General features: G+C 41.8%; 1 protein-coding gene across 3 annotated transcripts in view; it reads left to right on the forward strand.

The window, feature by feature from the left end:
* HHAT (hedgehog acyltransferase) overlaps positions 1 to 24,726 on the forward strand; it is a 339,382-nt gene that overhangs the window by 19,779 nt on the left and 294,877 nt on the right. For all 3 annotated transcript variants that reach the window (XM_032317189.1, XM_032317187.1, XM_032317188.1), the window contains exons 2-3: positions 10,155 to 10,288; positions 23,472 to 23,539. In XM_032317189.1, the coding sequence (XP_032173080.1) occupies positions 10,198 to 10,288; positions 23,472 to 23,539 (159 nt within the window). In that variant the 5' untranslated portion in view covers positions 10,155 to 10,197. The remainder of the gene's footprint in view (positions 1 to 10,154; positions 10,289 to 23,471; positions 23,540 to 24,726) is intronic.

Genomic DNA, 24,726 nt, shown 5'->3' on the forward strand with positions numbered 1-24,726 from the left:
TTTGACAACAGAGGTCTGGCTTAATGGCAGTTCCTATAAAAAGACCTAGAGCTTTGTTTGATATTGAGACTGTTATCAGTGTGAGGTAGAAGCCAAAAAAATGCCAAGGTGCGAACTGAACACAAAATTTTGTTTTAGATTTAATTTTCTTACAATTTAAGTTTTGTAACAGTTGAATTAAAAATATTCTGATTTTTTTTAATGTAAATCCTTTCGGTTAGATACTTTCCTTCCACCAGGCAGGTGTGGCATGTTAGTTTCCTATTGTTCCTGTAACAAATTACTACAAACAGAATGGCTTAAAGCAGAAGTTTATTATCACTTCTGGAGGTCAGAAGTCCAAAATGTGTAGGCAGGGCTGCACTCCTTCTTGGAGGCTCTAGGGCAGACTCTTTTGTTGTTGTCTTTTGATGCTGCCTCCATGTCTTTCCTTGTGAGCCCTTCCTTCATCTTCAGAGCACATTGCGCTAACCTCTGCTTCCATTATCCCATCTTCTCTGTCCCGGACCCTCCCAGAAGGACCCTTGCGATTGCACCGGGCCTAAGTGGATGGTCAGGGCTAATGTCCCCATCTTTAACTTAATGACAAATACAAAATCCCTTTGTTTTGTAAGGAACTATATTATAGGCTCCAGGAATGAACACATGGACATTTCTGGGAGTACCCTATTTGAGGGCTTTCCCAGATGGGATTTTGTGTTTTGCTTCACAAATAAGCTTCCTGAATCTCACTAGGAGCTCACTGATATTTGCTGAATGAAGAAATGGATCTAGATTTCTTTATTTAAAAGTATAGTTAATGGAAGAATAGAAGTCATGGTCCCTACTGTCTGCTACATTTGGAGATTTAGGTTCAGGTCTAGACACCTGTACTATACAGAGACAACTAATTAATGGTAAAGGGTCTAGGAACTAAGTCACTGAAGAAATGGTTAAAGGAATCATGAATGTCTGTTCTGGAAGAAGCTTTGGGATGGAGTGTGTGGCATTAATTATCTTTAAATATTTGAAGAAGTATTATTGGAGAAAACAATTAAGCCTTTTTAGTATAATAGCAGTAACATTAAAAAAAAAAAAAGAATTACATTTTAGAACAGAACCCAAGGCACTGTTCTACCACTTTGTAAGTTCATTTGATCCTTACAGCAATTGCTGTTAACGCTGTTGTTGTTGGTTTTTTTTTTTTTTAAGATTTTATTTATTTATTTGACAGAGATCACAAGTAGACAGAGAGGCAGGCAGAGAGAGAGGGGGAAGCGGGCTCCCCACTGAGCAGGGAGGCCAATGTGGGGCCCAATCCCAGGACCCTGAGATCATGACCTGAGCCAAAGGCAGAGACTTAACCCACTGAGCCACCCAGGTGCCCCATCCCTGTTTATACGTAAGGAGATTGAGGCATGGGGAGGTTATGCAACTTGTCTTAGGGCATATAGATATGAAGTAGCGAAGCTGGAGCTGGGATTGGAACTTTGGAATTCTGACACCACAGCCATCACCATGTAATCCCATTACCCTGCCTCCATGCCTTTAGTTCCAGAAGGTACAAATGGACTACTGACAAAAAGTTCTTAAAAATAGAGGGACCGGGGTGCCCAGGTGGCTCAGTGGGTTAAGCCTCTGCCTTAGGCTCCGGTCATGATCCCAGGGTCCTGGGATGGAGCCCGGCATCAGGCTCCCTGCTCAGCAGGGAGCCTGCTTCCTCCTCTCTCTCTTTCTCTCTCTCTCTGCCTGCCTCTCTGCCTATTTGTGATCTCTCTGTCAAATAAATAAAATCTTAAAAAAAAAAAAAAAGAGGGACCAGTGTTTGAATTGATTTGAGGAAAAATAGGATAATAACCAGAACTGCTTACAAAAAGTTTCTCTGCCTCTTGATGTTATTGGAAATGGTCAAGTAGGTTTTTGTAAAAGGAATTCCCAAACTGACTAGAGATTAGATCAGATGACAGCAGGGTCCTTAGTGATTTTGCAGTTCTGATCTAGGGAAAATAATTATTTTTTTAAATTTTATATACAAATAATCAATCTTTGTGACATTTCATGTACTAAAGCTCCCTTGTGAACTGCAGTTTTCCCACTAACTTTCCAGAACTTCTCACATACTGGTGTGGTAGGCTGTGTCCCTGCCTGCTTTGAAGGTGCCATTGCTGTGCTCTCCTAATGAGGTAGAATCCCTCTTTCCGCTTGAATCTGGACTGGTCTCTGCACCAACACAGTGTTCTGTGAATTTGGGAGCCTGGTCCTTAGGAGACCTCGCCCCTCCTGCCTTTGTTCTTTTGAACCCCCGAAGCCACTGTGCTGGGAAAGGTCGGGCCTCCTGGAGCAGCCGGATCTCTGTAGAAGAGAAGCGCCGCACCTGGCTGAGAATTAGCACCAAATGCTCGGCGTGGGGGAGGTCATGCTGGCCCTTCCAGCCCCTACTGAGCTGTGTGGTGACTTGGTGACGCAAGTGATGCCAGGTGAGAGCAGGAGAATGGCCCACATAGCCATCCCACAGAATCACGAAGAAAAGGGATCTTTGTTGTTTTAAGCCACTATGTGTTGGGGTGGTTTATGGTGCAGTGAGACATAACTGATACATGGTATTTTGGTGCATGTTTGGAAGTAGTGTATGTATTTTAAAATATTCTGTAATGAGACAGATGTTCTGTCCTGTCCAGCCACCATCATCACTCTGTTAGTGAAGCCTTTCTGGGTTTGGAGAAAGAAGTCTTTTTTGTTAGTATTACATAGTAAAGGAATAAGACTCTTTGTAAGACTCCTAAATAGGGTTTGGCAAAAACTGAGAGGACACAGTGTGTCTGGGTTTGGGTTTCCTCGTGAGAGTCCTGCAATTTGTATTATGCAAAATAAGTTTGTTTCATCAAACAAAGGAGCAAGTCTCATAATTTTTCCAAATGTGCTAGAATATTATCCTACTCTTTCATTCTCTCCAAAGCCATTGTCATTTCAGTGTACATGTGCTCTTTTTACTTCTATTACTTTGTGACTTCCAGAGTGCTCATTTGTTTCTCAATTTAGAATTGGCCCTTCTATGTGACTGCTGACTTTCCCTTCTTATATCTGAATACATTGGTTTAGTTTGTCTTCTTCAGTGAGTCTTTTAAGGAAAGTGTGACTTAGATGGTTCATGTGTGTTTTGATTACATCCAGTGGATTTACAAATTTTCTTCCTAGGGAGTATCTAAATTACGCATGACTTTAAAATTTTCTTTTGCTTGTATGTAGCTTGTATAACTCTCTAGTCTTCCTGATGGATTGATTTCATCATAGACATGGAAAAAAACGAATCAGATGCCCTCGTAAGAATAGGGAGGTGGCTGAATCACAGACCTGTACCCCCGAAACAAATAATACATTGTATGTTAATTTAAAAAAATAGGGCTGAGGGAAGGCTCTGAAGTTAGACTTGGTGGGTATGAAGCTAAGCTCTGCTGCTTACCAGCTATGTGACCTGGGGCAAGTTTCTTGACCTTTCTGGGCTTTGGTTTTTCTTTTGTGTTAAATGAGATACCAGAAGTACCAACCTTGAGAAGTTGTTATAAAGATTAAATGAGATGATACTTGTAAAGTGCTTGCTTAGCATAGGTAGCCTATAAATAGCGCTTATAGTACAGCTGTTACTAAAGTATAAGAAAACTAAGTGGAGGAAAATTTCAGTTTAGGACATTGAGCAACTGGTGATTGGTAGAAGTGACGATGGTGATGCTGGTGTACCCAACGATTATTAGCTCAGTGCTGAGAATGTGGTTTTGAAAGTCCTCTGGTGCATGTGGGTATGTGGGTATAGCTCATTCAGCACTGGAAATAGCAAGACCAAGGAGTAGAAAACATTTAAAATGGAAGTGTTGGAATCCATTTGTAGCATGCATCAAAAATAAAGATACATTTGAAGTGATATTGGAAATTGCCGGGGGAAAGCATCTAACAGAAGTTATGTTTATGCACATTTTTGGCTTTGGCATAGTGAGCTGTGCTTCTCTGCCAAGATTAAGGAACAGGATTTCTGTCTGTGAAAGTGTGGGAGCTGGGGAGTTGGATTCTGGTTTTTGCGCCATCACTGGCTTCTCTGTGCGCTTGGGCAGATCACTGCCTTTCCCTGAGCAGGATTCTGATTCCTGAAAAAGAGCTAACCGTTAGCCCTCCTGGTGAGGAGTAGAGTAGATGATGTCTTCAAAGCAGGTGGAGTGTTAAATTACAAAGTAAATGCAAATGTATGTTTCTTCAGTATAGAGAAAACTCTGTTAGCTGAGGAATCCTTGCCATTTTATAGCTAGGATTTTATTCTGTGGGCCTCTGGAGTTCTGTAAGCCTCAGAGAAATGCTTTTTTGAAATACCTAGCCTCATGGGCTCTTACTCCAATATACAGGAGAAATTCCTTGTTGCTCCAGTTTGACTTCTTTTCCTTTGATCCCAGAAAAACCTGCTATGATTTCCTTCCAACACCTGATATTAAATCTACTTTCTCTCTTTGTCTTCATTTGCCTCAAATAGTCACCTCTCATCACTAATATTTGGCTTTGAGATACTGTGATCTTACAGCTTTGGAGTTGCTGTTGTATGTTCTTTGTTTTCTTCTTTTTCAGTCCTGTTCCTGGACTGGTTTCACATCAGTATGACTTAATTGTGCTTTATTTGTGTTGCTTGGTTCTAGAACTTTCTCTCTGCTTCCTCCCGAATAGCTGCTCTCCTTGCCTGCAGACGATCACACTGTCAAAGGGCTTCTTCCTGAAGCTTCACTCAAATAGCTAAATGTACAGGCTCATACACTTGAGTTTTCTTCAAATCAAATGCAAACTTGCAATTCTTTATCTTTTTTTAAAATTTAATGCAGATAAGGATTTATTACAGTCAGTACTTTTTTGTATCTTGAAGTTCTCCATTATATAAAAGATTCAAAATATAAAAAATAAAGAGAAAACAGATAATTAGGATATAATTTTATCAATAAAATTTTTTTAAAAAAATTATTTTCAGCATAACAGAATTCATTGTTTTTGTACCACACCCAGTGCTCCATGCAATACGTGCCCTCCTTAATACCCTCCACCTGACTCCCCCAACCTCCCACCCCCCCGCCCCTTCAAACCTCTCAGATTGTTTTTCAGAGTCCACAGTCTCTCATGGTTTACTTCCCCTTCCAATTTCCCTCATATCCCTTCTCCTCTCCATCTCCCCTTGTCCTCCATGCTATTTGTTATGCTCCACAAATAAGTGAAACCCTATGATACTTGACTCTCTACTTGACTTATTTCGCTCAGCATATTCTCTTCCAGTCCCGTCCATGTTGCTACAAAAGTTGGGTATTTGTCCTTTCTGATGGAGGTGTAATACTCCATAGTGCATATGGACCACATCTTCCTTATCCATTCATCCGTTGAAGGGCATCTTGGTTCTTTCCACAGTTTGGCGACTGTGGCCATTGCTGCTATAAACATTGGGGTACAGATGGCCCTTCTTTTCATTACATCTGTATCTTTGGGGGTAAATACCCAGTAGTGCAATTGCAGGGTCATAGGGAAGCTCTATTTTTAATTTCTTGAGGAATCTCCACACTGTTCTCCAAAGTGGCTGCACCAACTTGCATTCCGACCAACGGTGTAAGAGGGTTCCCCTCTCTCCACATCTTCTCTAACACATGTTGTTTCCTGTCTTGCTAATTTTGGCCATTCTAACTGGTGTAAGGTGGTGTCTCAATGTGGTTTTAGTTTGAATCTCCCTGATGGCTAGTGATGATGAACATTTTTTTCATGTGTCTGGTAGCCATTTGTATGTCTTCTTTGGAGAAATGTCTGTTCATATCTTCTGCCCATTTTTTGATATGATTATCTGTTTTGTGTGTGTTGAGTTTGAGAAGTTCTTTATAGATCCTGGATATCAGTCTTTTGTATGTACTGTAATTTGTGAATATCTTCTCTCATTCCGTGGGTTGCCTCTTTGTTTTTTTGACTGTTTCCTTTGCTGTGCAGAAGCTTTTGATCTTGATGAAGTCCCAAAAGTTCATTTTCGCTTTTGTTTCCTTTGCCTTTGGAGACATATCTTGAAAGAAGTTGCTGTGGCTGATATGGAAGAGGTTACTGCCTATGTTCTCCTCTAGGATTCTGATGGATTCCTGCCTCACGTTGAGGTCTTTTATCCATTTTGAGTTTATCTTTGTGGACAGTGTAAGAGAATGGTCGAGCTTCATTCTTCTACATATAGCTGTCCAATTTTCCCAGCACCATTTATTGAAGAGACTGTTTTTTTTCCATTGGATATTTTTTCCTGCTTTGTTGAAGATTATTTGCCCATAGAGTTGAGGGTCCATATCTTGGCTCTCTACTCTGTTCCACTGGTCTATGTGTCTGTTTTTATGCCAGTACCATGCTGTCATGGTGATCACAGCTTTGTAATAAAGCTTGAAATCAGGTAATGTGATACTGCCAGTTTTATTTTTGTTTTTCAACATTTCCTTAGAAATTCGGGGTCTCTTCTGATTCCATACAAATTTTAGGATTATTTGCTCCAGCTCTTTGAAAAATACCAGTGGAATTTTGATCGGAAGGGCATTAAAAGTATAGATTGCTCTAGGCAGTATAGACATTTTAACAATGTTTATTCTTCTGATCCAAGAGCATGGAATGGTCTTCCATCTTTTTGTGTCTTCTTCAATTTCTTTCATGAGTGTTCTGTAGTTCTTCAAGTACAGATCCTTTACCTCTTTGATTAGGTTTATTCCCAGGTATCTTCTGGTTCTTGGTGCTATAGTAAATGGAATCGATTCTCTAATTTCCCTTTCTGTATTTTCATTGTTGGTGTGTAAGAAAGCCACTGATTTCTGTACATTGACTTTGTATCCTGCCGCATTACTGAATAGCTGTATGAGTTCTAGTAGTTTGGGGGTGGAGTCTTTTGGGTTTTCCATATAAAGAATCATGTCATCTGCTACAATTCTTTATCTTTAAGACCCTCTGCCACATGGCTCCCGTTCTCCCTTCACCTCCACTGTCTAAGTTTGTACTTCTGCACATTGGTACTTCACTGACCAGTATTCCCATGAAGGTGGCAGAGTTTCCGGGCCCCATCCCTTTTCTATCACACATCCTGGCCTCTCTCCTTAGCTCTCACAAGTCAGTGGCACAGCCTCAGTTACGTAGAGTAATCGGGTTGGCATTTACTTAAACTCAGGCTATGCTGCTCTGCTATTGGTTGGCTTTTCCTATAGAAGTAATTTACAGATGGTGATTAGTTTCTAGGCTGTCTCACAGATAGATACCCATGAAGCTGATAATGCTATTGCAGGACAGGATCTGTAGTTGAACAACAGAAAAGAAGCATTACTTATACGTTTGAGTAAGGACCTCTTTGATGTCATCATGATAGCCTATCCCTAAAGAAGAGCGTGCTTGTTTAGAGAATGAGAAATGGAAACTTGAGAACTTTCTGAGTGTATTTAGGAACCTTTTGGGTTTGGATATTTAAAAGTTCTAGTTATATTCCCCAATGTCCAACTTGCCTTTTCTTTGATACTGTTGGGTTGTTAAATTCTTTAAACATATCTGCTCTGATTTGCTTTCTAAGGGCACAGCTGAGATTAATATAGAAGAAAACACTAAGGAGAGGATTTTTCTTGAGATAGGTGGGCAAGAGCTGAAAAGAGAGGTATAGGGAAGAAGGACTTGTTAAGAAGGACATGTGAGTGAGTGTGTGTGTGGTGGTGGTGGAGGCTTTTTGGGCTAGTCTGCACATTTTATTTATTTTTAAAGATTTTATTTATTTGATAGAGCACAAGTGGAGGCAACAGCAAGGGGAGAGAGAGAGAGAGATGCAGACTCCCTTTTGAGCAGGGTGCCTGATGTGAGGCTTGATCCCAGGACTCCAGGATAATTCTCAGGACCCTGGGATAATGACTTGAGCTAAAGGCAAATACTTAACTGAACCACTCAGATGCCCCAGTCTCCTCGTTTTAAATGGGGAAGAGGCAGCCCACTACTTTGTTGCTTGTAACGATGTATCTTTGTGTAGGTGTATGCAAAAAGACAGTATAGCTAAGAGCTCCAGAAAGAGAAATGTTTTAAAACTGAATTTTTTCGTTCCACACAGTTCATTAATGCAAAGGAATTGTCCTAGAAGAGAATGTCCCTGGAAAGCTTCAAAACAGCAGGGTTTCCAGAACTTTCCTTTAATCTCTAAGATTATGTTCACATTTCAGGAGCATTTTTAGGGGTTCAGACTTTGCTAATCACATATTCTTAATGGAAGTGAGGAGGCCATCCAATGTAGTACCAACATCCTTTGAAAACAGAGAGGATAAAGGTAACTTCCCACTAAAGGGAAGACTACCATATGCCCACAAAATTCTACAAAGAGATTCTAAGTATTCTAGTTATTTAAAATGCCTAGAATTTTAAATGCCAGGTATTTAGATTTTAGATGCCAGGTATTTAAAATTAAGTTTAGTAGAAATGTTTAAAGCTAGAAATGGTTCTTAAAAATAGCAGGGGGACCTGAGAAGACATTGTTGAGGGTTTGAGAGTATTTGTGGTTGAAAGCATAAGTGCCTGCTTCTGGATCCCTGAGGTGGCCGGAGGCCAAATTGCCCGAGCAACTTTTAGGTCATTGCCAGTTGGTACTCTGGGTGGAGGACCGCTGACTCTGACCTCCTATTTTCTGAAAGCCAAAGTTTATCTTTTTCTACTCTCTCTCTTAGCTTGAAGAAAGGAGTTTGTGCATGGTAGATTACGAGCCAGGCTGTAGAGACAAGTGACTTTTTAAACTGGCATTAATAGGGCTGGATGTGGCTGAGGGGAAGCATGGAGTCTCAGTGGGCCCAGGACCAGGGTTTGAGCGCTGGCTCAGTTTTTTCTCACTGTGTGGTCTTATTCTGCTTCACATTTTTCATCTGTAAAGTGCCTGTCTCTCTTGCTTGACCTTGTTCATTAGGGTGATCATTCAATAAAATGAGATGTGTGAATTCTGATTCTTGGCATTACTGTCTCACATGAGAAATGCTTGCTTGGGGCTTAAAATTTTGCTCCTTATTTGGCATCCATTGTGAGACATATTTGAGAGGCTTCATTAAAGCACTGAGAGCCATTTAACTAACTCTTTGTTACTTGGGAGTTGATCATTTAATTTGTAGAATTTTAGGACTTCCCATCACCTGTTCTAATACTTAGAATATAGACATGGCTGCCGTTAAGGTAGAGACTGAGAATAGCAGAGGCTGAAACAATCTGCAAGTGCATTTCTCTTTCATGTAATAGTCCAGACATAAATGGTCTGGGGCGGTTTTGGGGGTGGGGTGGTACCTGGAGTCAGGAACTGAGGCTCCTTGGTCTTGTTTTCCCACATGGCTCTCACCTCTTGGCCCAGGGTGGCTGTTTCAGCTCTGTCTAGCAGGAAGGAAATGACCACAGCCTTGCAGCCAGAACTATTCAAATGCCTACCCTTGGCTACACTGTATACTTGAGCTTAGCATCCATGCATTCAGATAAAAATTACATTACTGTGTATGAAGGGAGACTAAATATTGTGGGGTGGGCAGCTAGCAGTGTCCGCCAGCTGCTGGGGATCAGGTGATTCACTTCCCTTTAAGAAGTTTATGTAAGTTGGGAGATGGCAGCTTTCATTCACCCATTCATGTAAACAGCTGTGGAATGACCTACGAAGGGGAGAATGAGGAGGTTAAGGCTGTTGCCTTAGAACAGGTTTGGAGAGGATCTGTACTTATTTAAGATTTGAAGCCACTTATTGTTCATGGAGCAGTAGTGCCCTCTCGCTACATTCTACACCCTGCGTTGGGTACCGGGGATGCAGAGATCAGGGTCCGTGTTCTCCAATGGTCCATCCCACAGGGGGAGCCAGTCCTGTCTGGCAAGGAGCACATGACTGTCTGGTGTGCATTCTGATGGGAGGCAGATTGGGGGCTGTGGGAGCTCCTAGGGAAGACCTGCCCACCCCAAGGAAGGCAGGGCATGTGTGTGTGTGTGTGTGTGTGTGTGTGTTTGCACATTTTGGATGCAGGATGCATAAGGCAGAAGGAAGTATAACTGGGGCTCTGTCTCTATTACTTTAAACAGTGATGGATCCCTTAGGCAGCAAGTGAACTGATAGGATGCCATTCCCGAGTGTCCTGTCTATAGCTTAACGTTTTTATTTCTGTTTCTCTTCCTAGAAACTCTCAGTGTGTCTGCCTGGACCCTTCGTCACAAGGAACTATGCTGCCTCGATGGGAACTGTCTTTTTACCTGTTGGCTTCACTAGGCTTCCACTTATATTCTTTCTATGAAGTTTACAAAGCTTCCAGAGGTAAGGTTCCAACTTTCGTGACCTTCTATCTAGAAAGGAAGGGGGAAAGGAAGTACTCAGAGGTAGAAGACTCCGGAAGATTGTCTAGTGGGCTTGGGATGACTTGGACCCTTGGGATGACTTTGCTTTCCCCTCTCTGGGGTGCTTGGAGTTTATGATCTGAGTCAACACGATTTTCTACCCCAATCCTGGGTCTTGAATGGGATCCTGTAAGAGGAGGGAGGGTTTGATTCAATGGCTGCTGAAGGCTGTGGAGGTGACCTGCAGTAACCTCTTCATCTCCCTTCCATCATCATTGCTCTCAGACATGTGCAGGCAGCTCACGGTGTGGGAGGCCCAGACTCCTTTTGTCCTTTTGTTCTGCTGTGTTTAGTGCTTTGTATGCTTGTTGAAGAAGAATCATCATCAAATCCACATCCCAGCGCATAGGAAAGGGGATGGGAATCCTCTTGTCCTTTAAGGAGAGCTCAGCACGTTACCCTTGTCACTTCTGCTCACCCCCAGTTGGCCAGTGCCAGGTCTTATGGACACAGCTGGGAGGCTGGAAAACATCATCTTTAGCTTGGTGGCCACGCACCTCTCAGACTTCCCATGCTGTGGGAGAACGAGAGAAAGAAATGAGGAGGGATCATGACGGTCTTTTCTGTAGTCAGGCTATGAGAACTCAGGGCTTTTTCGTAAGATACAACCAGAGCCAGCTTAATAGAGGAGACATCAGAAGCTCTGTGGAAAGAGACGAGTTTGCAGGCAAAGGGACAAAACCTTAGTGTGTTAGGAAGCATAGCACTGTCTGGCAACAACAAACCACTCAGTGGGACCAGGGTGTAGAGTGTGAGGGGACAGCGGTAGAAGTTGTGCTTAGATTAAAAAAGCAGGGAGGAGTGCCTGGGTGGTTCAGTGGGTTAAAGCCTCTGCCTTCAGCTCAGGTCGTGATCCCAGGGTCCTGGGATCGAGCCCCACACCGGGCTCTCTGCTCAGTGGGGAGCCTGCCTACCCCCCTCTCTCTGCCTACTTGTGATCTCTGTCTGTCAAATAAATAAATAACATCTTTAAAAAAAAAAAAAAACAGGGAAAGGCTGTGAAAAACATTGCATATTATTGTGAGGAGTTTGATAGAGTATGCTGAAAAGTCACTTCCGATGGTAAAAGTGCTTTGGGAAGCACAGTTGAGAGTCCTCTACTCTGAACACCTGCCTCCTTATGTCTCACTGGGCCTGATTTGGATATGCATCCCCAGGGTGGACTTTTCTCCCAGCTGACAGATGTCCCACTCAAAGCCATGGGCTTGGTTGCAGAGACAGACCATCTACGGTAGATGAGGACTGATCTTTTGTCCCAGCTGGCCAAGTAGTTGCACTCCCCTGCTGGAGCCTCTGAGCTCCCAGGGCTCATGTATGGGAGCTAATCCTGCTCTACGTCAGGCACCATATTAGATGCTACATGTACCTTGTCTCATTCGGTCTTTAGAACAGCCCTATGAGATGGTCTGTTACTTTGAAGATGGGCTTGGCAGCAGAAACACAACCTCCAACATAAGTGTTCAAAGGCTGGTATGATGCCCAGACAGCATTGAAGAGCCTGGCTCCTCCTACCACGTCCCTCTGCCTTCTTCATCATGTGGCTTCACTGCGTGATGTAAGGTCACTGCTTCAGCTCCAGCTGTCATACTCCCTTTTCTCCCAGAAGGAAGGATGGAAGGGGAGGGGACGGGAGGGGGAGGGGAGGGAAAGGAGAGGGGAGGGGAGGGGAGGGGAGGTCTTCTTCTTTCCTGAATATGACTTGAAAGTTGCTTACATCATGTCCATTGACATGCCATTTGCTAAAACCCAGTCCTGTAGCCACATCAGCTGGGAGGGGAGCAAGTAAATGTAATCTTTGGTTGGAAACCCAGTTATCCAGCTAAATTCAAGAGTTCTGTTATAGAAGAGGAAAGAATGGCAGCTCATCAGTAGTCTTTTCCAAGAGTGGATGTCAGGATTCCAGATTTTCCCCATTCTAGTAGTACATGTGTAATAGTATCTCATTGTTTTAACTTGCATTTCCCTGATGGCGTGATGTAGAGCATCTTCATATGCTCATTGCCATATAGATCTCATCTTCCCTGGTGAGGTATTTGTTCAGGTCTTTTGCCCATTTTTTAATTGGGTTGTTTATTTTCTTATTCTTTTTTTTTTTTTAAAGATTTTATTTATTAATTTGACAGAGAGAAATCACAAGTAGACGGAGAGGCAGCCAGAGAGAGAGAGATAGGGAAGCAGGCTCCCTGCTGAGCAGAGAGCCCCATGCGGGACTCGATCCCAGGACCCTGAGATCATGACCTGAGCTGAAGGCAGCAGCTTAACCCACTGAGCCACCCAGGTGCCCCTTATTTTCTTATTCTTGAGCTTTAGTAGTTCCTTGTATATTTTGGATAATAGGATTTTCGTAAATATTTTATTCCAGCCTCTGGCTTGTCACCTATTCTCTTGAGAGTGTCTTTTGCAGAAAAGATATTTTAAATTTTGGTTAAGTCCAGTTTACCAGTTGTTTCTTTAATACATTGTGTCTTGGGTATCTGAACGGTACCTCCTAGAGCCAGGGTCATCTAGATTTTCTCTTACATTATCTTCTAGGAATTCAGTAGTATTCCATTTTATATTTAGATCTATAATATCCATTTTCAGTTAATTTTTGTGATAGGTGTAAAGTCTGCATATAGATTCATTTTTTTTTAAATGTGGATGTCCAGGTCCAGCATTTGTTAAAAGACTATCTTTCCTGTGTTGTACTGCCTTTGCTCCTTTGTCAAAGGTGAGTTTACTGAATTTATGCGGGTCTTTTTCTGGGCTTTCTAATCTGTTCCATTCATCTGTTTGTCTATTCTTTCTCCAGTGCCACAGTCTCTTGAATACCGAGGCTTTGTAATAAGTCTTGAAATTGAGTGATATCAGTCCTCTGACTTTATTTATTTATGGCTATTCTGGATGTTTTGCCTTTCCATATAAACTTTAGAATCATTTTGTCCATGTCCACAAGGGAACTTGCTAGCATTGAATCTATAAACGAAGTTGAGTAGAACTGACATCTTAACAATATTGAGCCTTCCTATCCATGAACATGTAATATCTCTCAAATTTTTTGTTTTGTTTTGTTTTCGTTTTCATCAGTTTTCTAGTTCTCCTAATACATGACTTGTATTAGATTTATTCCTAAGTATTTCACTTTTGGGGGTGCTAATGTAAATGGTATTGTGTTCCTAATTGTAAATTTCACTTGTTCATTGCTGATCTGTAGAAAAGGAATCAAATTTGCATATAAATCTTGTATCCTGCTACCTTGCTATAATCACTGACTGGTTCCAGGAGTGTTTTTGTAGATTCTTTGGATTTTCTACATAGGTATTTGTATTATCTGCATATAAAGACAATTGCTTTTCTTCCTTTCCATTTAGTATACTTTTTTTTTTTTAAGATTTTATTTATTTATTTGACCAAAGATAGAGCCAGAGAGCACAAGCTGAGGGGAATGGCAGAGGGAAAGGGAGCTTCATCCCAGGGTACCAGGATCATGACCTGAACTGAAGGCAAATACCTAACTGACTGAGCTGTCTAGGAACCCTCCATTCTATATACCTTTCATTTCATTTTCTTATTGCACTAACTAGGACTCCCATTATGATATTGAAAAGGAGGGGTGAGAGGGGACACTTTTGCCATTTTTCTGATCTTAGTAGGAAAGCTTTCTGACCATTCTGATGTTCTGATGTTCACTGTAGGTTTCTTAATCCAATTGAGAAAGTTCCCTTCTGTTTCTAGTTTGCTGAGAGTGTTTAATTGTAAATGAGTGTTGGATTTTGTCAAATGCTTTTGTGCCTCTATTGATATGACCATGTGGTTTTTATGTGTGTGTGTGTGTGTGTTTTGTTTGTTTTTTTGCTTGTTGATGTTATGGATTACACTAACTCATTTTTGTGAGTCTTTGTCCTTTGAACAAACCTCTCCTGCACTCAGCAGGGCAGGTCTTCTGCTCTGTGTGGTGTTAGCTGGGACTACAGTCATCGGGTGCCTCACTCATGTGGCTGGCCAAGACCTCAGTGGGGAGTTGTCACCTAGTGTGCAGAGGTTCTCTCTGGATGACTCTCCACATGGCTTATATTTCTCCTAGCAGGACAGCTGGGTTCAAGAAGGGGTATTGCAAGTGCACAAAAGCAGAAGCTCCAGATCTCTTGAAGCTCAGCCTAGGACGTTGTACAGTTCACTTCTGCCTCATTTATTGGTGAAAGCAAATCATAGCTCCAGTCCAGATTCAAGGGGAGCAGTCTAGCCTTTTTATGGCCGGAGCAGCATGCCTGTGAGTGGAATTTATGGCCGTCATCCTAGGAGTCTTTCACAATGGGTGTTGTACTTTTTCACCCAGATGAGGATACAGAGATTGAAAGAATTTACGGTCCCACATCTAGTAAGTTCTAATGGAACTGGGTTTAAACTCAGAGGTGTCCAACTCGAGACCCAACATCTTGTTCTATTCTGCCACTTGTATTTATTGATAATTACTAAAGCACCTCACTTTAAAAGGGGAGGCCCTTTTGTCTATTCTACAATAAAATTTTTAAAATTTTATCCAAGAATTGGGATAAAATGTTTCCTTTCTGTGTCACCCTGGCTGCTGGGATGGGGGCGAAAGGGGATCCTTCCGTGGATAGTAGGAAGCTTTTCTGCACCTCAGCTGATCCAGAGGCTGTCATGCTGTTGGACTTATTAGTGACCGCTCCCTAGCCCGAAGCTTCTTTCATCCTCTGATTTTCCGTTAAATGTCAGTGCCAAAGTGTTTCTCAGGTTGCTCCAAGAAATGTCTTCTTTCTCTAATACTTTTGCCAGTTCAGTTCATGGAAGCTGGATCCCCCTGTCTTGCCAAAGTGTGTTTAATGGTGCAGTGTTAAGTCTTCTTGGCTCCATGTCTTACTGTCTAATTCAGGAAAAAGTGCTACTTAGCCGCATGATAGAATTAGGTCACTAGGAAAACGGTCTCTTCTGTAAACTTTTTTTGGGATGTTTGTATTTGGAGCAAATAGAGTGCCTAGAACATATTACAGGCTCAAAACCTACCTGTTCAGTGAAATGCCACCAGCGGGCATCTGCACGGCTGCTTTCTCTGGGCGCGGAGCAGGCGTCTTGTTCACTGCTCTCTGTCTGGGGAGGCAGGGCTGTTGGGCCATGTGGGATAGCAGTCTAACTTGAATGGCTTTCATCCAATGGAATCTTTTGCTAAATTCACAGCAGGGACTGAACAGAATACCCTTTCTTCCTTCCGACTCTACCAGGTGTAGAACATCTCTAAGTCATATGGAAATAATTGGCTTGAGGTGGTGGTGATCTGCTATGCTTGGGGACTGCTTCCCTTGAGCTCTGCAGCGTGGCGGCTAATCTGGACCTGCTGGGTCAAGGTGATGCCCTTGTGGTTCGGTAGATGTAGAAACACTTTTATGTTCCTCTGCGTACACTTAACCTGAGGAAAGATGAGATCTGCCGTGCTGTAACCTTGAAAGAGTTAATGCTCCCACCTAAAAAAAGCCCATATATTGTGTTCATATCAGTTTGATGCAATTTTTGAAATGAAAAGAGTCGGATTGTCATCAGTAAAAACCTGAGTGATTGGCGGTCACCTGGGAAAGCAGCTGGGAGGGGAAGTCTTAGACTATTGTTTCAATTATTTGTTGATTTATATTCAAGTTTATTTCATTTTGTACCTATTTTGACATTTTGTAGCTTTCCAGGGTTCTATGAATTTATGTAGGTTTTCCATTTGATTGGTATATTGTGGTTCATAATACTCGTATTTAAATTTTTTTTTGTTTGTTTCTGTAGTTTTGTTTTCCTCTTACTGTGTATTTTGTGTTACATTGTCTCTGTCCTTCCCTTCCTCCTCTTTTTTTGCTTTGATCAGTTGTGTCAGAGAGCTTAGCGATCTTTCCAGATTGTGGCTTTGTTCAGTTTCTCAGTTGTTTCCTTTTGTTCTCCAATTTCTGCCCTTATTATTTCTTATCGTTTCTTTGGATTTGCTCTGTTCCTTTTCATTCCAGCTGTATGAGTTGAATGTGTAGCGCACTTATTTTGTAAGGAATCTATTTGTATTGTTGTGTCATACCTGAGAGCTTTTCTCAGAAGGATTTTCAGAAGAATGATTTCTAGAAGAGGAATTGCAGAGTAAAACTACATGAATATTTTTAAGGTTTTTGATAGACTTCCCCAGACTGTTCTCCAGGAAGGTTGTGTCAGTAGTACTTCTTCTTGGGGTGCCTGGGTGGCTCAGTCGGTTAGGCATCTGCCTTCTGCTCAGGTCATGATCCTGGGGTTGGGAGCTCTCTTTTCTGAGAATATCAGTGGATTTCTCAATCAATTTGTACCTCATTACTGCACTGTTTTAATTAAAAATGCCTTATAGGGCACCTGGGTGGCTCAGTTGGTTAAGCAACTGCCTCAGCTCAGGTGATGATTCTGGAGTGCCAGGATCAAGTCCCATATCAGGCTCCCTGCTCAGCGGGGAGTCTGCTTCTTCCTCTGACCACCTGCTCCGTGCTCTCTCTCTCAAATAAATAAATAAATAAATAAATAAATAAATAAATTGCTTTATAAAATACTTGAGTATTTGGTGAAATAAGTTACCACTCATCGTTCTTCATTTCCTCACTTAGCTATTCTTTTTTTTTTTTTTTTAAGATTTTATTTATTTATTAGAGAGAAAATGAGTGAGAGAGAGCATGAGAGAGGAGAAGGTCAGAGGGAGAAGCGGACTTCCCAAGGATCCAGGAGCCCCATGTGGGACGAGATCCTGGAAGTCCAGAATCATGACCTGAGCCGGAAGACAGTCGTTCAACCAACCGAGCCACGCAGGCGCCCGCTATTCTTTTTTTTTATTAATTAATTTATTTTTTATTAACATATAATGTATTCACTTAGCTATTTTTACTGGTTTATTCTTCTATATACATATACAAAATTGTTCTGAAAAAAATCTCATTGCGTTTTAATTAGAATTCTAGGAACCCTAGAAATTTGTAAATAATTAGTATTCTTATTATATTTTTCCATCCACAGATAATGGTATTTTTTCTTTATTCATTCAGGGTCTTCTGTTTTTTCCCTTAGTAAAGGTTGCTGGTCTTCTTCACAACAAGTCCTGTTAAAATTCCTATTCAGATCATTTGAGTCTTTTTTTTTCCTTTCATGGTTGGGAAATTGTCCAGTTATATTTCCTATAATTTGTAGCTGATTATCTCTGATCTAAAGGTATTTATTTTGGTTTATGTATGTTAAATTCCAACAATTTGTTGATTTCTCTTAATGTTCCATTTATTTATTTTTGATTTTCCTAATTTTTGTGTTTAGATAATATCTGCAGATCATGCTAATGGTTTTGCTTCATCTATTATTGCTTAGCTGGGACTTGTAGAACAATACAGTAGTTGGGAAAGAATGCTATTTTTATTTTAATTCTAATTTTAATGGAATTTCTCATATTGTTTTTACCATTACTGAAAAGTTGAATAAAATTTGCCTTTTTCTTTTTTTTCAAATTATGATAAGGAATCTGGCTAGCTCCCTTTAACTACATTTTTAAAATCAGCAGTGAATGTTGAATTCATTTTTAAAGCACCTATTCAGATGATTGCAAAGTTTTTCTCTTTCAAGTTGTTGACATTTTTTTTTTTTTAAAGATTTATTTATTTGACAGACAGAAATCACAAGTAGGCAGAGAGGCAGGCACAGAGAGAGGGGGAGGCAGGCTCCCTGCCGAGCAGAGAACCCGATTCGGGGCTCGATCCCAGGACCGTGGGATCATGACCTGAGCTGAAGGCAGAGGCTTTAACCCACTGAGCCACCCAGGTGCCCGTCAAGTTGTTGACATATTTTAAAGTTATACATTTTCCAGTATGGCTTATATGGATTCCTACAACAAACCTATGACTATGGTATTTTTAAATAAACTGCTTGTTTCCAAGGTTTTTTTAAATTATTAATTTCTAAGTGAGATTCATTGGCCTATAGTTTTATTTTTTGTTTCATCAGATTTTAACATCAGCATTAACTTTATAAAATGAATGGGGAAGTTTATTTTTTGTGTGTGCTATGGAACTGTGTAAATAGTGCACGAGACGAGCTTCTAAGTTTGATATTCATTTGTAAGTTTGTCTAGTCTAGGCATGGAGTGTTTGGAAATAGATTCACTGAAAACTTCAGTACCTTTTAGTTATTTCAGGTTATATTTATATTTTCTTTTTTTTTTTTTAAGATTTTATTTGACAGACAGAGATCACAAGTAGGCAGAGAGGCAGGCAGAGAGAGAGGGAGGGGGAAGCAGGTTCCCTGCTGAGCAGAGAGCCCAACGTGGGGCTCTATCCCAGGACCCTGGGATCATGACCCGAGCCGAAGGCAGAGGCTTTAACCCACTGAGCCACCCAGGCGCCCCTATATTTAGATTTTCTTAAGTCAGTTTGAGATATATATATATAAATTTTTTTTCAGATTTTATTTTTATGGAATTTCTACACCTAATGTGGGGGCTCGAACTCACAACCCTGAGATCAAGAGTTGTGTGAGGCAGCCAGGCGCCCCTACATTTTTCCTCTGCATTGAAATTTTCAAATGTATGAACATCCAGTTGCAGATCATATAATGTTTTGAATCACCCATGTCTCATTTTTTCTGTTTTAGGGAATTTATGAAAGGTTTTGTCTACTTAGTGGATTTCTTCTCTTTTTCAAAAAAAAAAACCAACAATCACTTGGGTTTATTTATAAATTCAACTTTTTTTTTTTTTTTTTTGATGGCAATTACTCTCCATTGAACAGTAGACCATGCTAGATTCTTTTGGCTTTTTAAGAGCCCAGGTTCAAATTTTATGCCCTGGCTCTCTTCCTAAAAACTTGCATACTGGGGACATTTTTATAAATAGAGTGGTATTTTTCCACAAATTTGCATTTCCATTTCATAGACCCTTTATTTTTATTTTTAAAAATCTTGAGTGAGCAGAGTTAAATGTTTCTCTAAATAAACTCTGTAGCACAGGGAAGCCCCGATATTTAAGCATCTACAAACAAATGATTTATTTGAATTGCTACGTCCAATTTCTGTGTTTATACAGTAGGTGTTCTGAAAGTGGAATACAATTGTAGTTGAACATTTTCACCTTTTACCTTCTGTTTGTTCCTAAACACCCCTGTTGTTGTCACTTACCATTAGTCTCTGTTTATAAGGAAAGGAGACAACAGTGCGTTTAGATTCTTCTTTGTGTTCATAACACACTAACCTCTCATGAGGGGCGGGCTTTGTAAACAAGAGGTAACTTTTCCCACTTGATTTTGTGACTAGAGAATTTGGTTGCAAGACAGCTGGCAACTCTGGAGGGCCCAGTTCAGGGTGGGCGGCATTAGGTTGGGGGGAATGGAGGCTATCCCTGGTCCTGTCTTTGAACAGGTGGCCTTGCCCTTGGAACCATGGGAGGGGCCACCAGGGGTTCTTCAGTTAACAGGTCTTTTGTGAAAGGACCCAAGGGCATAGCTCCCACGGACCTCCCAAGGACTGGGCAGTCTGGCTTGATGGCCAGCATGGATAGTGTGTGTTACACTTGGGCTCCTAGGGATCTGTTAGACAGGGCTTCATGTTATGGCTCACCCTGTTCCCTGGTCACCTGTGGCCAGGGTCATAGGAAATGTTAGAGCTCCGGCTTTCCTCCTGGGAATCCAAGCTTGCTGGCCCACTCCTTCCTCTCTGGCTTACGTAGGCCTTCTCCTCCTATGTGGACACTGGCCCTCAAGGCGGGAGATTGTTGGTTGACTTTTTTTTTTTTTTTTTTAAAGATTTTACTTATTTGAGAGAGCGAGCCAGAGAGAGAGCGAGCAAGCATGCGAGGCAGTGGGGTAGAGAGAGAAGCAGGCTTCCCGCTGATGGAGGACCATAGGATCATGACTTGAGCAGAAGGCGGACGCATCACCGAATGAGCCACCCAGGCTCCCCACCCTTAGTCGACTTTCTTCACGCCAGTAGTAAACTTGTCACAGTGAACAGTGACCTGGGACAGGGCCTGAGCTGAGGGCATGTGAAAGCAACCCTCCGTATTAGACTCCACAGCTCCTTACTCCTCCAGCTAGTGCTCCCCACCGCTCTGTCAAACACAAAAGAATATGCCCAGAGCTTATGGTTTCCTCTTTGCTGGAGTGTTTCCATCTCAGTCTGGAGCCCTAAGCACTCCCATACAGATCGTGTACCTGGTGGCTGGCAGTGATAGACCCCAGAATTCCCACTGATGAGTAATAGACGAGCAGCCTTATTAGGACATCTGAAGGTCTTTTATGTTGTATGTCACTTTGTATCCTATTTACATATATGATTTGCTTTTGCTTGGGCTATTTCTACATCAACTTTTCATTCCCTTATGGGAATTGGGGGGTGGGGAGCCACTTCTCAAGAGTTATCATAGGAAAACCAGCACCTTCTCATCCTTCTGTATGACCTTTTATATGAATTTGTGAGAGCTGGCTATCGTTAAATTCTCTTATCTGGAGAAGCCCATCTTTTCTGCTCCCTTTCTCTACGCATTTACTGCCACAGTCTGTCGTACCCGGCGGCTTCTTAGAGAAATAAAGAATCAGTAGGAGCTGATTGGAATTTTTCAAATGCATAGAAACAGCAGGACATATTAAGCCATGATTGGGTGTGCTAGTCCTTGGCAGTGGCTTGTGTCAGACAAGGGTGTGTGTGTGTTTCCTCCCCTTCCCGATTATTGCCCTCTAATTACCCCCACCCCACCCCAGAAATGGTTTCCTATCAAAATGTTGAGGGTGAAAGGGGTAGGTTTGTTAGCACTTCCAAGTAAATGGTTTACCACCACAGCTCATTGGCATCGATTAAAATGCAAATCCTCTCACTCAGTAGGTAGAATGGGGCTTTGATGTAGCCTCTTGTTGGGTGGTGGTTGGAGTGGGGAGAATCAACAGCTGACTTAGTCATGAGGGCTCATCAACAGAAATTGCTTCATTTCTGTGCTCCGAGGCAGTTTTGTGGAGCACTGAATTTTGGGAAATAAAACCAGGGCACCTCGAAGAAGCAGCTCGCTTCGCCCAACAGTCAGGCCTGCGTGGTGTGGAGAAAATTGCTCAGGCAAAGAAGGCTGCTCTCCATTTGCAGGGTCCTTTTGCTTGAGTGTGTGTGAGCTACGATGCAAACTCTTGCTCTGAGTGAGAATATGGGCTCTCTAATGAAAGGTCGCAGCAGAGAAATTCTGAGCTCTTTGGGGAAAGATTTCCCACTACACGTTCTCAGCTGCCGTTCTCCTATAGCAACCAAATTCCGTAGCCACGCATTTTCAGCTAACTTAGGACCGTTTCAGGACCATGAATTCCAAAGAAGAATGGATGTTGTGTAGCATTTGGTGTCAAGAAATCAGACCGGGCGAGTTGTAAAAATTCTCCAAACCTGAGAGAAGATTTTTGGTTTTGGCCATGCTGTCTAATACTGTAGTCATTAGCTGTCCCAGCACTTAAAATGTAGCCTCTTCAAATTGAGATGAGCTATAAGGACAGCATGTATATTGGATTTTGAAGAATTAGTAAGAAAAAGGGATGTAAAATGACTCATACGTAATTGTTTAATACTGATTCTGTGTGGAAATAAAAGATACTAAAATTAATTTCATCTTTTTTTACTTTTTAAAATTGTGCCTTCATTTCAGTTGCGGGCACCAGACAGGGTGTCATTATTCTCCTGTGTAGGATTCCTTTTTCGCACTAGAGGGAGCTGCGTTCCAGTTTCAGGAAGTCTGGTGCTTTCGCATGTAAATTTCACTGCTTCTGAACTTACTCTTTTAAAAAAGAAGCAAAAAACAAAAACAAAACCACCCAAACACGTTTCTGCCTCGTTTCAGTTCTGCACAATTCTGATGTTTCTGGAGGTTGCTTTTCGAGAAGCCAAAACAGAAGAGGCAAGAGGATCAGTGGTTTGCCCTTTGTTTGTGGGCTCTTCCCTGGAACTTGAGTCTGTGCACCATTGAGCACACAATGTGACCTGCGCGCCGCTGTAACAGAAAGAACCAGAGCCCGGCTGTAATCCCACACCTCCACAGCGCCCCCTGCACCCCGTGGGATGCAGTGGGACTCTGCCCAGAGCTGGTCCATGTGGTGCCCTGCGCTGGTGCTCACTACCCCACCCTTTCCTGTTGTTCCCAGGGCAGTGTTGCCCGTGGTTGAATGCTGGGGCTCCTCTAGTGTGTGACTCTGTCCCTGGATTCCACTGTGAAACCAGCATCCTTTAATGACTACACATTTTCCTGGTTTTCCTGCTATCTTTCTGGGTAGTTCCTTTTTGTTTCTTCTGTGGTTTTTGTAGGTTTGTTGGTCTGATAAGGATTGTTTTTGCCTTGTTTGTGCACCCTGTGCCTTTTAGGGTGAGCTCAGACATTCTGGTGGCTGCATCGCTACCCTTATGCTGAATCCGCGCCAGGCTTCATCTCCAGTTCAGTGTACTCTTTTGAGCTCCATCCATTCCCCTTGGGCTGGTCAGGGGACATTGCACAGGCACTTCAGCACTCCTCCTTCCTTACTTGGCGTGCATCAGCACTATTGCAATTTATCATTATTGGTTCGTCTCACTTCCCTGGGGTATCAGGAGTCCCAGGCAAAGGTCATGCCAATCTTGTTTTGTTTCATTTCTGGTATATCACAGTGTGTGCCTGGTTATTGCACACTCTTAGCAAGTATTTGAATGAATATTTTGTTAATGCTTTTAGTTTTAAACCAATTGTATACTTACTACTATTATAGGATTTCATTTTATAATCTCGTTAGCATTATGTGCATATCATGGGGCTATGATCACTGTCATTTTGTGGTGTGATCTGTTTAGAATAATTTTTCACCAGCTATAGAGGTGAGGCATTTGCACTAATTCCACCTTTGGTTCCTGGTGCTGGAAGCTTTGTGTCTTGATCCCTCTCCATTTGTAACCTTTATTACAAGTTGAAGGGGACATTTCCATCAGCCCCACTCTGTATTTCCAGGAACTTCGGTCACAGGAAACTAGAGAGAAGGTCTGACATGTCTCCATGTTTGTAGCTCAGTCCACAGACAGCTTTTCCAGAACATATTCCAATTTCTCTTAGTGAACCCAGTTTTAAATAAAACTGACTAATGAAACACTGTTTTTCTTGTCAGAACATGAAGAGGAGCTGGACCGGCAGTTTGCCCTGGAGATTGGCACTTTATTTGGAGGATTAAAGAAGGTACTCAGTGGATAAATGTTAAAGCTTCTCAGTTTTCAAACCTGGTTTCAATATTTTGTATTACTATTGTATTTGGCTAGTGATGAGCTGTGTATTTATTTTTCTAAGCAATTTTGATAGATTTTCATTTATTTTAATTTTAATTTTTTTTATTTTGATAGATTTTTAAAGTGATCTCAGAACATTGCTTTTTACTGTTTTTGCTCTAAGTATGTGTTGTGCCAGAAGTATTTTAAGTTCAATCAGTGTTTGTGGGCTGGCTTGGGACATAAAATAATGCTTTCATTCCAAGTTTCAAACATGCAACTTACAAATGAGCTTTTGGAAAACCATTCGTTTACTAACTGGGCACTGCCTATGCTGATATTTTTCTACTGTGAGAGTTGCTGGTCTTGCTTAGAATTGCAGCAAATTTACTTCAATTTCCATTTTGACGTTCTAGGGTAAACTGTCCCTTCTTTCCAGCTCTGGCTCTGTGTGGAGCCACTGTATTAGACGGAAGGCCCATGATCGTGTGGGACTGGGAAGAACTCCTGCCCTGCAGTGGGTGCCATTCCCGGCTTTTGCTGTTCTGTCCACCAGAAGTTTCCCTGAGAAGTTGGATGCTATTGAGTTTTCATTCATTGCATCCATCTGTAAATACTTATGATTTAAATAAGCCTTTTTAGGATATTAGTAAGACTGTAAGGTGGATGGTATTGTGTCCACTTCAGAGATGAGGAAATCTGGGAAACTTCTGTCATGGTAGAATTTGAGATGTAGCAGGAGATAGCCCCTGTGAGTGTCTGAGATCTACTCTTCAGAAATGTTTCACTATTGGATCTCTTACAACAGGAAAGAAAATGGTGATCTCTCTGTCTCTCTCTCTCTCTCTATCTCTCTTCCTCTCTCTTCCCTCTTATAGTTACAATTCAAGCATTTCAGACAATACTGAACTGTTGGCCAGAGACAAAAAGAAACAAACCCATTTTAGACTAAGAGACTTCTAGCTCTTGAGAAGAGAAGCCATTGCAAGGCAGGACAGGCAGCTGAACAGAGGGTCAGGCCCCAGCGAGTTCTGGAGCTGCTGCAGATTTCATTGTCAAGGGGCAGGCTCCGTCCTGCTGTGTGTGCTACTTCCAGACAAAGGGGCTTTGTCTTTGCTGACTTCCTAACTCCTGTCACCACTCCTTCAAAGTCTAGCTGCT

Source organism: Mustela erminea, chromosome 17 (assembly GCF_009829155.1).
Source record: "Mustela erminea isolate mMusErm1 chromosome 17, mMusErm1.Pri, whole genome shotgun sequence".
NCBI lineage: Eukaryota > Metazoa > Chordata > Mammalia > Carnivora > Mustelidae > Mustela > Mustela erminea.